This window comes from Cervus elaphus, chromosome 33 (assembly GCF_910594005.1).
Source record: "Cervus elaphus chromosome 33, mCerEla1.1, whole genome shotgun sequence".
Lineage (NCBI taxonomy): Eukaryota > Metazoa > Chordata > Mammalia > Artiodactyla > Cervidae > Cervus > Cervus elaphus.
In genome coordinates this window covers 36869799-36883883 of record NC_057847.1, presented here as the reverse complement: position 1 = coordinate 36883883, position 14085 = coordinate 36869799, and the positions used below count along the sequence as shown (strand labels likewise).

The 14085-nt window shown below is 33.0% G+C and overlaps 2 protein-coding genes across 7 annotated transcripts in view; one reads left to right on the top strand and one right to left on the bottom strand.

Annotated features, from left to right (window-relative positions):
• The window catches only part of GCA (grancalcin), a 43703-nt gene extending 37904 nt beyond the window's left edge, over window positions 1-5799 (top strand). For all 4 annotated transcript variants that reach the window (XM_043894393.1, XM_043894392.1, XM_043894394.1 and 1 more), the window contains one exon: window positions 581-5799. In XM_043894393.1, coding sequence (XP_043750328.1) covers window positions 581-607 — 27 coding nt within the window. In that variant the 3' untranslated portion in view covers window positions 608-5799. The remainder of the gene's footprint in view (window positions 1-580) is intronic.
• Window positions 5800-10305: 4506 nt separating this feature from the next.
• KCNH7 (potassium voltage-gated channel subfamily H member 7) overlaps window positions 10306-14085 on the bottom strand; it is a 498938-nt gene continuing 495158 nt past the window's right edge. For 2 of the 3 annotated variants that reach the window (XM_043894912.1, XM_043894914.1), the window contains one exon: window positions 12596-12930. In XM_043894912.1, coding sequence (XP_043750847.1) covers window positions 12661-12930 — 270 coding nt within the window. In that variant the 3' untranslated portion in view covers window positions 12596-12660. Of the gene's footprint in view, window positions 12931-14085 lie in introns of all 3 variants that reach the window. The other variant, XM_043894913.1, reaches the window with a different exon arrangement.

The window sequence follows — 14085 nt, the reverse complement described above, 5'->3', positions numbered from 1 at the left end:
AATGATCTCTGGTTTCAGTAGTGGAGATAATATATTTTAAAAACCATATTCTTTTTCTATAGTTTTCAGTATAACTCAAATATAAAATTCAGTAGTGGTATAAGTAACCAATTTGACTTGATATTAAACATAAAAATACTTTAAACTTTTATGACAGTGATTTTGGCAGTTTATGTTCCAAATCATTTTTAAGGGCAAATTTATAAAGACTGTTTTACTCGTGATGATCTTTCTTCTGAAAGAGATAGGAGATGTTCATCTATGATAGGTAATGGAACTATTCATTTCTCATTTCAGTTGTTGCTATTAAGCCGAGTCCATGTTTTGGTTGTTTTTGAATTGAAGCTACAGGAAAGGTTATATTTCACATGTTCTTAAGTGTTCCAGGGTTTTGTTTGTGTTATGTGGAAATTATAAGGTCAACTTTATCCTACTAGTATAATACTGGTTTGAGTTACAAGCCTTAGACAGTAGAAATTTCTCCTCTTGAGAAAATGCTTCTGTGGAATATAATTAGAGACAAAACATTAAGACAAAAACCATGTGGTTGTTACCAAATGATGATTTTGCCTGTTATTAGTTTTTGCAGGGCACAATGGCAATTTGAATGTCTAGAATTTGAAGGCTGAAGAAATACTGTGAGTTTCTCTGCTTAGAAGAAATGAACTGGACTCCTTAGAATTAAAGCTTCTAAGGCTTTTCCATATTCCATATATTGAATCTCTTCTCTGAGTTTTTACTTTAGCTAACAGTGTAAAGCAATAAAAGAGATGTTTTTGTATTTGGAATATTATTGCTTTTAGTAAGCTTATAACTTTAGAGATCTCTGCATAATCAACATAGGTGTATAATTAAGTGATATAAATACCTCAACTTTAATTTTCTTTCTTAATTACAAGATAGATTATATATTTTGTGAAAAGATAGATTGTATAAGAAGCTAAATGATGAAAGCCTAAATAAAACTAATTTATACTTACCTGAAGGTTACAAATTATATTTTGAAAAATTTGTTTGCAGTTGTTGGTATTTGAAGGTGAGCCAGAAAGGGAAGCCTAGATTCTGTGCCATCTTTATAGTAGGGCTTTTTATTTGCTCACATAATCAGAAAACAGAAACTTGTGACTCTTCGCCTGTGAAGAAAATTGTAGTTCCTAAAATTTTATCCTGAGTCACATTTGGTTCAGTTCGGTTCAGTTGCTCAGTTGTGTCCGACTCTTTGTGACCCCATGAATCGCAGCACGCCAGGCACATTAGGTGGACCATAAATTAATCTATGGTGAAATAAAATTCCAAGAGGCATTGTTTTTCCTTTTTTGATTTTTTGCAGTATATGTTTTTCTTCAGTGTGTTTTATTGTCTTCTGTGGAACAAAATTCTTAATGAACATAACTTCTTTCTCTGTATAGATAACCTAAAATGGCATCTTTGTTTAAATTTAGGTTTTCTGCAAATGACATATTTTTAATGAAATGTCAATATTTAAGTTTGTTATTTTAAACTAAATTGTTTATACATACTGCTATTAGCTATTTATAACATTTTAAAAAAATCAAGTAACCTACCACTTTGTTTAAATGTTTAGAAATTATAGGTTTGACTTTCTTGACAGCATTAGTCTGTGATTTTGACATTAGTAAACCCATAAGTCTTTCTCAGTAAGTGTAATGTGGGTCCTGAGCATGGTAGACAGCATTTCTGAGTGGCATTACTATGAAAATTGAAAGTGGAATCACCAGGTTCTTAGCATTTTAAGATTACTGATATAAGTTGTTGTAGTTAATCAGTCCCTTTCTTGGCAAACACACCTCAGTCTTTCTAAATGAAGAGTTAGTAAACCACATACATTTATTACACTTTAACTGAATATCTTCTAGCTTAAAGGTGAATACAAAGTAACATAATTTTAATATGGCTTGTGATCAAATTAATAATATAGTTTTACATGGAAGTTTCATAAAAATGGAGGATGAATGGTAGTCTCTTGAAAAGAAAAAAAACCTTTTATAAAGATACAGAATTGTAGATCAACTTTCACTTTAAAAAAACCTGGAAAGGAAGTAATGTATACCCTTGTTGATATTGATAATTTTACATAATTAGCTGTCAAATTCATTTGGCCAGATTTATAAAAATGTGTGATAAATAACTCATGTAATTTTGTCCTCTGGCTGTTAATTTTTTTCATGAACATATATTTGATAATGTAAGAGCATGTTAACTGAGCCATAAAAGATACAGAATTCTAATTAGCAGTGTTGTAGGAAAGAGATTATATAAACACACTGTGTATCATTCATGTTGAATAAGGGTGATACCATGACTCACCAGCATGGAATCTTAACATACACTTTGTACAGTTGGTTGAGTTATTGTACTATTCTGAGGTCAGTTATAATTTTCCTTATTTGGACGCTCAGAGTTGAGGTCAAACTTTTAAAATGGTATGACATGAGTCATATGAGTTTTGTCAAATGACACTCTGAGGTAGAACTTTTACATGCTTCTCTTTAACTCATCCTTTACCAAAGGTGTTCCTATGACTTTTGGTCATAGGAGGTCTGAAGAAGTTCCCAGGACCAAACGTATTTAGGAAAGCCTCATCTTCCTCAGAAAGCTTAATAAAACCTAAGGTACAGAAAATCTCAATTTTATTTGACTCAATTTTTTCTGAAATTTTTTTAACCTCAGAACCCTTCCTCTTAACAAAACTGATATTCTATGCCAATCCAAGCTGGTTGTCAGACAGTTGTTTTGCACTTCACATTAGATAATCCTTTTTTTTTTTTAATCCATAGAATTTTATTTGCATTTAGCCCCTTTTCAAATTTTGCTTATACTAATGAGGAGAACATAAATCTAGAAATAAGATTTGTGACATCATCACTTTCCTTCCAAATTCCCAAATTAACATTATTTCAAATACTAGGGTCATTTTGGCCTTCAGGACAATTACATATTTTTCTAGTGCTCAGTTTTCTAATCTGTACACATTAGAAAATCTTATATAAACATTAGCCATAGAGAATACATTACCAGGATTTTTCTGCTAGAAGGCAATTCATATTTTTAATGCTTTTAAAATAGTGTAAACAGAATCTATTACTAAGGTAAAAATTAAATCATTTTATAATGAACATGAATGTGAATATAGTGTGGTAGTTTGTACTGATTAACTCATGCTCCAGTTTTCTTATGATGATGTAAATTATTAAATCATGTACACTCTCAATGTCTAAGTGCTTTTATTTATACAATAAACATGTTTCCATGTCATTTTGAGAATTTTTTAATAAACATTCAAATAGCTTGCTGTAAAGTTTTGCATCATACAAAATCTGTAACATATATATTAAGAGATTCTTCAGTTCAAATAACAGTGCAGTAATTCACCTATGCTTAAAAGACTGCCAAATTATTAAATGTCAGGTATTGCACTTCTATTTTGAGTGGCAGTTAACACATTTTAAATTACATTACAGCGGGTAATCAATACTATTGGAATCTTAATTTGGTCCACTTTCAAGTGTAATTTCAAGGACTCTGTTCATTTGATCTATCAAGCATGCATTCAGAAACAAAATGTAATAGAAAGATGTCAAGTGATATGTTTATTTCCAGAGAAGGCATTTACCCTGGAAGAGAGTAAAATTTATTAATGTAGTTAAAATCTGTGTAATTGAAAATATAAATTGTGATTTCTTTAAGTAAAATATATAAATCAAGGTCACTGTTATGGCATTACAAAACTGAACAAACAAATACTATATGTCAGAAGTGTGCTTTTCTTTGTCCTTTTATGTTTGACAGACATAAATGATATGTTTATTTTTTGTAGCAGTTTTCTGGGAAATTAATAGGAGTAAATTTGTTAAAATCTGTTAAATCTAGTGAGTAACATTCAATACATTTTTCAGGTTAGTATATTCTTCTTTTCTCTTAAACTTTAAAATGCAACCACGGGTGTTTTATTACTTTGAAACATATTACAATATCACATTTTTGTTGGTCACAAATCATTTTCATAGCAAATTGAGCATTTTTAAATAAATGTATAATGCTAAGGTATCATCTAAGAGTCTGTCTTGATTTCATAATACTAGATGATACAAAGAAAAATATTGAGAACTTGTGTTATAGTGATGAATACAGGCAGGGCTTTTAGAGGAATACTGTTCAAATAAGTTACAGTCTAGAATAAGGTCATAAAATTACATATGTCTTTATTGAATTCAAATTGTCCTGTAATGTGGAGTTCTGAGCACAAAACTACTTCGCAGAAAACTGGGAAAGTTAAGAAAAATTTCTCTGTCTTCACTATCAGATCATTATTTGAATCCTGGGAAACTTGCCCTCTTGTTTTTTTGCCATGTCTACTTATTTTAAAAACCATAGTAAAGAAAAGAACCTTAGATTACTTAACATTCCTTTTACCCATGTAGCTTGGTAATATACAGCGTTGTGTATTACTTTTTGAGCATTCAAATTTCAGATATGCTTCTTTATCTGAATACACAGTACGTAGACGTTGGCGGCAAGTCTGCATTGCTATGATGTGCCTACTGTGAGGGGAGCCGTAGGCTCCTTGCCTGTGTGCTGCTTGGGTCTTCAGGTGTGCCCCTTCTTCACCGCCAGAGATGTGGCAGTTTGGAAATCTTCCAGGGGGTGAGAAGAATTGGTCTAGGTCATATTTAATAGCTATATTCAGAGACAAGTATGCCAGGAATTAGCACCCCTTCTTCTGATACAGTGTATGTGTATGTGTCTATGTGTGTGCCCTTGCATGGGGGGGAGACAGAACCTTTTCCCAGAAGCATGAAAATATAAATATGTACTTTAGAGATAGTTATTTGCATTTTAGTTGACTGTATTTAATCACATTTTATATTGTCATGATTACTGAAATTGCAAAGGATAACCTGAACATTGCTAGTATGGATATTCCAGAAACATACTAATTAAAGATCCATATTCTTTTGAAAATTATAGGCCACTTTAAAAAGACTTTAGGGTTAACTGAACTTGTGAATATGTATTTAATTTCCCAAAGCTATCTAAATGCATTGCCCCTACATTTATCTTAAGGCAAGAGAATCTTTTAAAAGATATTTTGTTTTTTCATACTTTGATTCTTATTTTTTAATCAGCTTCACTTCTAGATAGTACAGTGCTTTCTGCTACTCTGTATTTGGCTTGGTTTTTTATTATAGGGCAATGTTTTCTCGGTTTTTTAAACCTTAAAAGTGAATAGTGGGTAATTTCAACCCTAAACAGACAAACAGCCCTTAGCTAAGAACATTACATGTTATGATCAATCAATTTTATTTAAAAGTTTTCTTTAAAGATAATTTGATTAAAAAAAAATAATAGGTAAATGATTCCAGGGAAGAATTAAAAATGTATGAAACATAGGCAAATGAAAATTGTATCCCAATATTTTCATTCTAGATGAAAAATATGTATCAAGCATACATTATAAAAAAATTTATCTCATGCAAGTTAAAGCCTGATTAGTCATTGGAAATTTTAAATAAATAGTAAGTGTTTTAGTAAATTACTATTGTGTTCTTGAGGGGCAAAAAGTGAAGGGTTGTCGTTTGTTTATTTTGAAATTTAATGCTTTTTACCACTCAGTCCAGCTTACTAGCGCCCCAGTGGAACTTGGTAAAATTGTAGCACTGTTAACAATTATGTGATTTTGTGAAATATATCAGCACCACCATGCCTGTATCTATCTCTGTATCTAGTAAAATGTTGGAAAGAGTTGGCTTCCCTAATAAAAGTATCCTAAGTAGCTAATGAGATTTACTTTCTTTTTCCCCAAAATAATATCTTTTACAAATTCTTGAATTTTCATGTATAAATAGATCAGAAATTATATGCTTCATTCTTAAATTATGTATATATACTATATTTTCAATACAACTTGTACACTTTTAGCTACCAAAATTTTGCAACCATTTTTACATGAAATTTACAGTTTTCTTATTTACAGTTATTTGTGGAAGGTTATTGCAAAACTAGTTGTGCAAGTAAATTACATTGTCAATATCACATACCAATCTGAAGAAAATATTTGCTAAAAAATAAATATTTCTGCACAGAGTATTTCAAAAGCATCATGATTTCATGCTACATTATGTGCATAAAGACTAGGAAATATACGTGTTTTGGTAGATTGTTTCATTACGTTTAAAGCATTCCAAGGTACTTACTACTTAACCGATGTGAGCAAGCTTCTTTGTATCAGATGACTGACATTTTCCAGTAATTACACACATTACTGTTTGAAATGTATTATTATTTAACCAGCAAACATTCTCATACACAAATTCCTATCAAAATTATAGAACATAAATTTCAGCTAAAAATAGGTAATTTGCCTTTAAAGTTGGCAGGTGCCCAGATTAAGAACTAGGGATTCCCCAATATTTTTATCTATTTCCTTAGTATTTGTTAGAAGAGTACCATATTATTTCAATGCTATTGTTAACTATAGGGCCATTTTAGTGAAACTATGTAAAGCAGTATTATAAGATTACAGATCTTTGAATTGTACTCCTGAATAACACAAAAATAATGGGATTATGTGAGATTTTCTCAAATACTCAAACAATATATTATCAGTATTTAAAAATACAGGTTAAATGCTAGCAGTTGTAATTATTTGATTATTTTCAACTCAAAAACAGCATTAAAATACAGACAGTGGAAGTAGAATACAGATTAAACATATAGTGCTTTATAACCACAGTTGTGCTAAATTATTTTTTGTCTCTTAAAACAAATTAATTAAGTCGCAGATGTTATGACTGCAATTCAGGAATTCATCTGGGTTTTGATATTATAATTAACTTTTCAAGAGTAACCACATTACTATTGCCACTTCTCAAAATAAAAATATTTTGTTGGGAGCATTTCTGTAGTAATTCTTGGTGTTCTCATTTGAAAGTTGAGTGATGATTAGTAGAACAATGAAATTGGTCAATTTTTCTTAACATTGCATTTCTATAGATATGTTATTCTAGTCATAGTAATAATGTGTTACTTTTAAATAACTTAGCATCTCTCTTAACCTCCATTTAGTAGTTTGTATAAATAAGTCATAATAATTTCTTTTTCATGCTGTCAATTATTAAGAATTCATATGGGCCAGAAGCTTAGTGTTGTGACTGGTTTTAAAAAAAAAAATAAAGGATCTTGACATTTAAAAAAAAAAGTATTCATGTCTTCCTGTGGATATTGCATATTCTTACAGTGCATTTGTACCACAAAAGCATGTAATGAATTGTTCTAAGCTTGAGCACTGATCAATCACAATACCTAATACTGTATAAAGCATTTAAAAAGGCTACCCTTTTAGTTTTTAAAAGGTTGACATCATTTCACAATAAGTTAATGAGAACCACAAGAAAACAACTTAAAAGGAGGACACATAAGTGAGAGGGACAAGGGGAAGCTATCACATACCTAAAAAACAATTGCAATGTAGATATATTAATAATTTCATGGATCTTGGACAAAAGTAATATTGGACAAGTATTGGGGTACACATGCACGCATTGGGGTGTTATGGCAGAGGAAGCTTCCTAATGCTGGCTTTCTCCTTTTCTGAGCAGATAGATCTTTGCGAATTGTGTGAGAATCTATAGATTCTCTAGATCTATAGGTTCTTCCTTATAGATTTTTGTCATGAGGTTAAATACAGGTAGTGTCAGGCAAGGGAAAGAGCACTAGAAGGTTTTTAGAAGACATAAGCGGTGCTGCGGCACTAGTACCCTAATACCACCATCTTTGTGATGATGCATCAAGTCTTATAGTTTTATTGTACCTTGCAGTTTACAAAGCACTTCCACAAATATATTTCAGACTCCTTAACACCCCTTTGAGATACTTAAGTTATTATCTCATTTTTATAGTTTTGGATACTGGAGCTCACTGAAGACTTTGGCTTAACAGTGAGTAGAGGAGGTAGGATTTGAGTTCAGATTGACCACACTGAGTCTCTAGCCATCACTACTATTCCACACTAGAGTTTAGCAGGCTCGTTCTGTACAATGTATCTGTGCCATGAGGGAATGGGCCTTGATGTCTGAAAAGAACCATTAAGACCGTGAGCTTCTATTTTCTGAAAAAACATACATTCTTTCAAAATTGTATTTTGAAAATTATTTTAAAATAACCATTAGGGAATTATATGATGGATTGAAAGAGGCTTCATTAGGGAGCCAGTCTTCATGGAATACATACTAGTTGTACTGAATTCAACAGACCATTTTTGCACACTTTGCATTTAACATCCATTCAAAGTAGATATGTTTGTAACCATGAGATTCATACTCTCACAATTATTACTGTAAATAGTATCATTTTAAAGCTATAAACCTAACAGTGCAAACTACAATTAGGAGAGAGAAAACAATAGCTACACTTGGCATTTTTCTGAAACAAAAGCTTTAGTCTTGGTTCCAGCCATTTAGTTGGAGACGTTGCACATTGTGCAAAAGCTAAATTGTGGAAAATTGTTTATTTTCCTGATTGCTTTTAATGTTATGTTCCTGGATGACAGCCAAAGAATCTAGCATTTTTGAGCATCTACTATGTGCCAGGCACTCTCCTACATATTATCTTATTTCCTCCTCAGGTATTTTCAGGGCGGGTACCATTATCTCTGGAAAAAGACTCAAAAAGGTTAATTAATTTGGTTAGGGTCACACAGCTATTAATGAAAGAACTCGTGCTGAGACCCAATTTGGTCTAACTGCAGAGCACTACATGAGTAATTCTCAAAGTTTTCATGCGCATCAGGATCATATGGAGGAGGGCTTGTTATAACATGACTGTTGGCCTCACTCCCCACCAAAGTTTCTGATTTAATAGAATGGGTGTGGTCCAAGAAAAGGCATTCTTAACAGGTTCCCAGGTGGTTGGAGCTAGTGCTGCTAATTCAAGGGCCACCCCCGACAACATCATCATCTTGTCTTCTAGGTGCCTCTTTGAACTCACTTGATAGACACATTGGTTGTACAGCAAAAAATATTACTTGAAATCTAGTAACATTTAAAATTTTTGTAATTTATATGAATTTTGATTTACAATTAGAAATGTACTCAAACAACTGCTCTACTTTGGGGTTTTTAACCATGGATAAGCATTTGAAAAACTCCAATTCACTTTTAGTAACTAGTTCTACCAGATTTCCTTTTTGACCATAAAAAGCATTCAGAGGAAATATACTATTGTTAATAATTCCTATTTTAGATAGGCATTTCGGGTGATAAATTTTATCCTTAGATAACATATAATAGGATTTTACAATAACATTTGGATAAGGACCTTGTTCTTTTAGGCATTTAAGAACCATTGGTAAGGATCAACCTCCAGAAGGACCCTGAGAGCAGCAGTCAGGAAGAAAAGAAAGTGAAGTTGCTCAGTCGTGTCCGACTCTTTGTGATCCTGTGGACTGTAGCCTACCAGGCTCCTCAGTCCATGGAAATTTTCCAGGCAAGAGTACTACAGTGGGTTGCCATTTCCTTCTCCAGGGGATCTTCCCAACCCAGGGGATGAACCCGTGTTTCCCGCGTTGCAGGCAGACACTTTACCATCTGAGCCACCAGGGAAGCCCTATACATGTTAAACCTGACACCAAATGCTATTCCGCCCTTAGTTTCCTTATCTTACTCGAAGAGTCAGTAAGGTCATCAGAGTCAGCTCTGATGACCAACCTATTATAATGGACTTAAGAAGCTATCCTGTCCCAAATGTAACCCTTCCTTCCATATATGTTGAATGAGTGATTATTTTAAAACCCTGCAAGAACATGCCTTCAGCATTTTTCATTCCTGGTTTTCTTCTCAACTAATTAAGAGAAGACTCCCCTACAGGGTAAACTGGTAAGTCTTTCAAATTGATGCTCAGTAATTAATAATATCAGAAGACATCTAACTCAGATAAATTTTAGATTAAGATGCCATTTTATTTAGACCTGGAGACCAGGTAATATTATTTTTAGGTGGAAGCCAAAAGGTGTTATGTTAATACTTCTAATCACCTAGAAGAGCAGTTGCTATACTGCTGTTATTGGCTACAGTAGTTAACCTGGCCCTCAGCAGGATCCCACGATGGAGGGATCAGACTGTGACTGGGGAAAATGACAGTGACTTTAGGGATTAGATATTTGGCTAGGACAAGAGGATGAATTTTGTAAATTAAGACAACTGCTTTGGTTTAAGTCGTTAAGTCTTCTGATGTCTATCATCAACGTGACTCACCATATCTTTATATTGCTTGGGCTAAAAAGCTAATATCCTGTAGGAATGGACCTTCCTAATCCTATCGCACCCTCTGAGACTTGGATTTTAATATCAAGAAATTCTTTTATGTTGAGGAATTACAAAGAAAAAAATGTTCATGCTATACTAGAATTTAAACAAGCTGGATGCTTGCACACCACTTCCCATGTTCCTATTCCTTCATGCTTAGTTTTTATAAAGAAGTATAGAAGCTTTATGTGGGAGGCTGAATTTTATGTATGTCATACCAAATGTTGAAGCTGAAGCATTCACTAATCAATCAGATCTGAATTCCTCACCTGCCAGATATTTTCTCACTATAAATGAACATTCTCTGGTGAATTCATTCTGAATTTCCCTGGAGCTTGGACTGACAATCCTTCTGAAATTTGTTGCAGCTGCAAAAATCTGCCTACATACAGAAACAAAATCCCTAAGTTGTCCACTGGATCAGTTAGCCATTTCTCTTTCTCCTCTGCTAGACACCCATAAAAGTTTGTTGAGTGAGGAAAGGAAATCATCTGTTAGCCCCTAAATTTCTATCTGCATAACACCAAACAATTTGGAAAGCTGGCTAAAATTATCATACTTTTATTGAATTGACTGGTCTGTGTACACACTCTGTCATGTGTATTTGGTTGCTTATGTTTTTATTTTCAAAAATTAAGCAGGGATAAAACATGCCTAGGCCTACAGATTGCCTCCACACAGATTATCAATTTATGTGACCATTAAACAATATATAGGGAGCAATTTAAGGTCACTTTATTTATATTTTAAATAGTGCAAAGTTTTTGTAAATTTAAATAAGTTGCTTGTATTTGAAACTAATATACTAGTCAATGGTAAAAGTAAGTCAATAGATTATATATTTCTATCCTAGAGGGACAGAAATAAATCCATTTAATAACATACACAGATACAGTGTGTCTTTAAAAATATATATAAGTGTAAAACTTAGTAAAAGATGAAGAAACTTTCAAAAGTTTTGACATTTTGTTCAGAAGGAAAGGGTACAATGAACCAATCCATAATAAATTTAAAGTTGTACTCAAATCAATTAAAAAATAAAAGGTCTTAACTGGAATTTGGCTAATCAGAATCTTAAATTAACTTGCAACTTATCTGTACGCTGATTTTACGAGAGGCATATGTCACCACTCTCCCAAAATAATCTAATAATTGAATATATTAAAATATATTCCATCATATATTCTGATATTTTGAATCAATATATATTCAGCCCAATTCACATATCATAGATTTTCAGTTACTCTTTGATTAGTAAATGTGTTTGAATAACCAAATAAAATTGAAAATTTTTTTCTGCTGGTTTGTCCATTTTCTTTATAGATAGGTAAATGCATACTGTTTTTTCTGTAGCTGGAATTAGAAAGTCACAGAACAGCATACCTTTAATGGAAGCTAGTTTTGCCACATAAATCCACTAAAATTGCACAGTTTTTGGAAAGAAAACAATGTGTGCTAATTTGATCAAAAGTCTTATTTGATCAAATTCAGTATTGCCCTAAAATGTGAGTCAGAAGAAAGCTGTGGATACTAGTTTGTGTCGGTAGCACTTCAGCAGTTCTTAAGATGACTCCCTTCCAACACCACCCACCAACAAAAAAGAAAATAAAAATTAGAGAAACTTGTTTCTAAGCATTTAAGGAAATGTGCCAATGGAAAATATTTTAGGGAGTTTGTGAATACAGTTGTGAATACAGTTAGAGAAAGAATTTTAAATAGAAAGGCCTTTTGGTCCTCATTAAAGCTGGCCTATATTCATGTATTTGGAAATGGTTTCCTATACTGTCAGAAATTTATAACTCTAAAACTGTATTTTTTTTCCGGTGTGCTAGAATGAATGTAATTATCTATAAACATCTCAATCCAGAAGGATATCTGTTCTCAAAAGTGACCAGGTTCCCTTTCGCCTGCCTCCTTGAACTTCCGTGAGTTGAGGATCATCTGAGTTGCATCCATGAACAATTTTATCCTCTGCTTTCCTGCTTGGAAGGCATTTTCATAGCAAAGTACTGGTTTAGTAAAAGCAATAAATAGGAGTCTCCATGCAAGAGAAATTGGAGTTTCCTAACATGCACATGATTCAAAAAATAAAAATAAAAAGTAAGGTGCCTTGAGATGCTGGCAGTTTCAACATTTGGAACAGAAGAGTTCATACATATATTTACATCCTAACTGCTCAATTTTACCTTACAAGCATCAATTTAGGAAAATATACAGTACTTTTGCATATAATGGTACCTTGTGAGCCCCTGAGTCAAGTAGAGAGGATTTAAATACAAAAAGGAAAACAGCCATTAAAAGCACTTACATTGTATGTGGAATAAACAGTACAAAATGATTATTTCCCCGGAAGACCAGGATCAGAAACATGCCTATGAAGACCCAAGACTCCTACAGTGCTTAGGGATGAATCTGTCAAAGAGGGATGCCTAATTGGATGAAGGCAAGTTTTCCTTTGCCGTGGGGGGTGAAGCTCTAAAGAGATATCACTGTCTTGTTTTAAAAGTGAAGTCAAGTTGTCTTCCGAAGCGGTGTTCAGATGTACTCCACTTGAGAGGGATTCTTTGGATTTAAGTTTAGATTTTTCAAGGTCTAGAAATTCAGGACACTGATGAAAGAAAAGAGAAGAAAACACATTTTTATAATTCATTTGGACATATTTCTAAATGACACCATGAAATCTAAACATGCTTACTTCTCCCATAAATCTGTATTTGATTAGTGGTCTTAACCAATCTTTCCCTCTCAAAGGTGGGTCAAGACATTGGCGGTCAGACGTCAGTTTAGATAATCTTACCCAACCATTCCAAGATTTTTAATTTTACTCTGAAGCCATATCAGATTATTATTATTTTAAACATAATATTTCACACTGAGTTTTCCAGATGAGTTTTAACTCAAAATTCCCAGCGTAACTGGGATCAGAAAGGTGGGTCATTTGGTGAGTACATTTGGAGAACACAGAAAGAAAAAGAAAGGACGGAAAATCAACCATCCCTTGGCAGAAAATGTCATGGAAGTCAACTGAAAACAAAAAACAAGCTGCATGGTTTCACATGTTTCCCAGTTATTCAAAACCAGTTAGAGATAAATCAATCTCTACCTTCATACTTCAGAGAGATTGTATTATTTTCCTTCAGGCACATTACTCTGTGCTATTAAAATAGTTTCATTCCCCAGAGCATTTTTCCACTCAATCCCCAAACTTCTAAAAAAGTTTTTACAAGATTGTTCTGTGAATTCTTATTTAAATCGCTGTTCTTAAGTCCAGTTTGGCCACAGTATTTAAGTGATTAAGAAAGGTTCCCAAAATGGAATTCCAAAGGAATTACACTTTCCACATTAACAAAATCAGAGGGCTTCCTCACAGGACTTCAGAGGAAAAATAAAGGACACTAACATTTCTCCTACCATCATCAAGGTGAGAAACTTTTAGAGCTCCTTAGTGATGGGTGGGCACAGATGTGGTTATTATCTGATTACTCCTGGTCTCAGGTCTTGTCTGGCTGGCTGCTATGTCTTGCCCCTTCCTTCCCCAGATCCTGTTCAAGAGTGTCTCTAGAGCAAATTACAAACTTTATCTAAACGTTTTTTGGACCCAGGGGTAGTCTTTAGTTTTCAATGTTCTACCATTTGTAAACTTAAGTAGATTAACTCTTGAAAAAAGCTTTTTCTTAAAAAAAAACTTAAATTTCTTAAACATTTCTTAAAAAAAAATACTAGTGTCTTAAGATCACTCTTCTAGGTCCATTGTTCTCAAGCT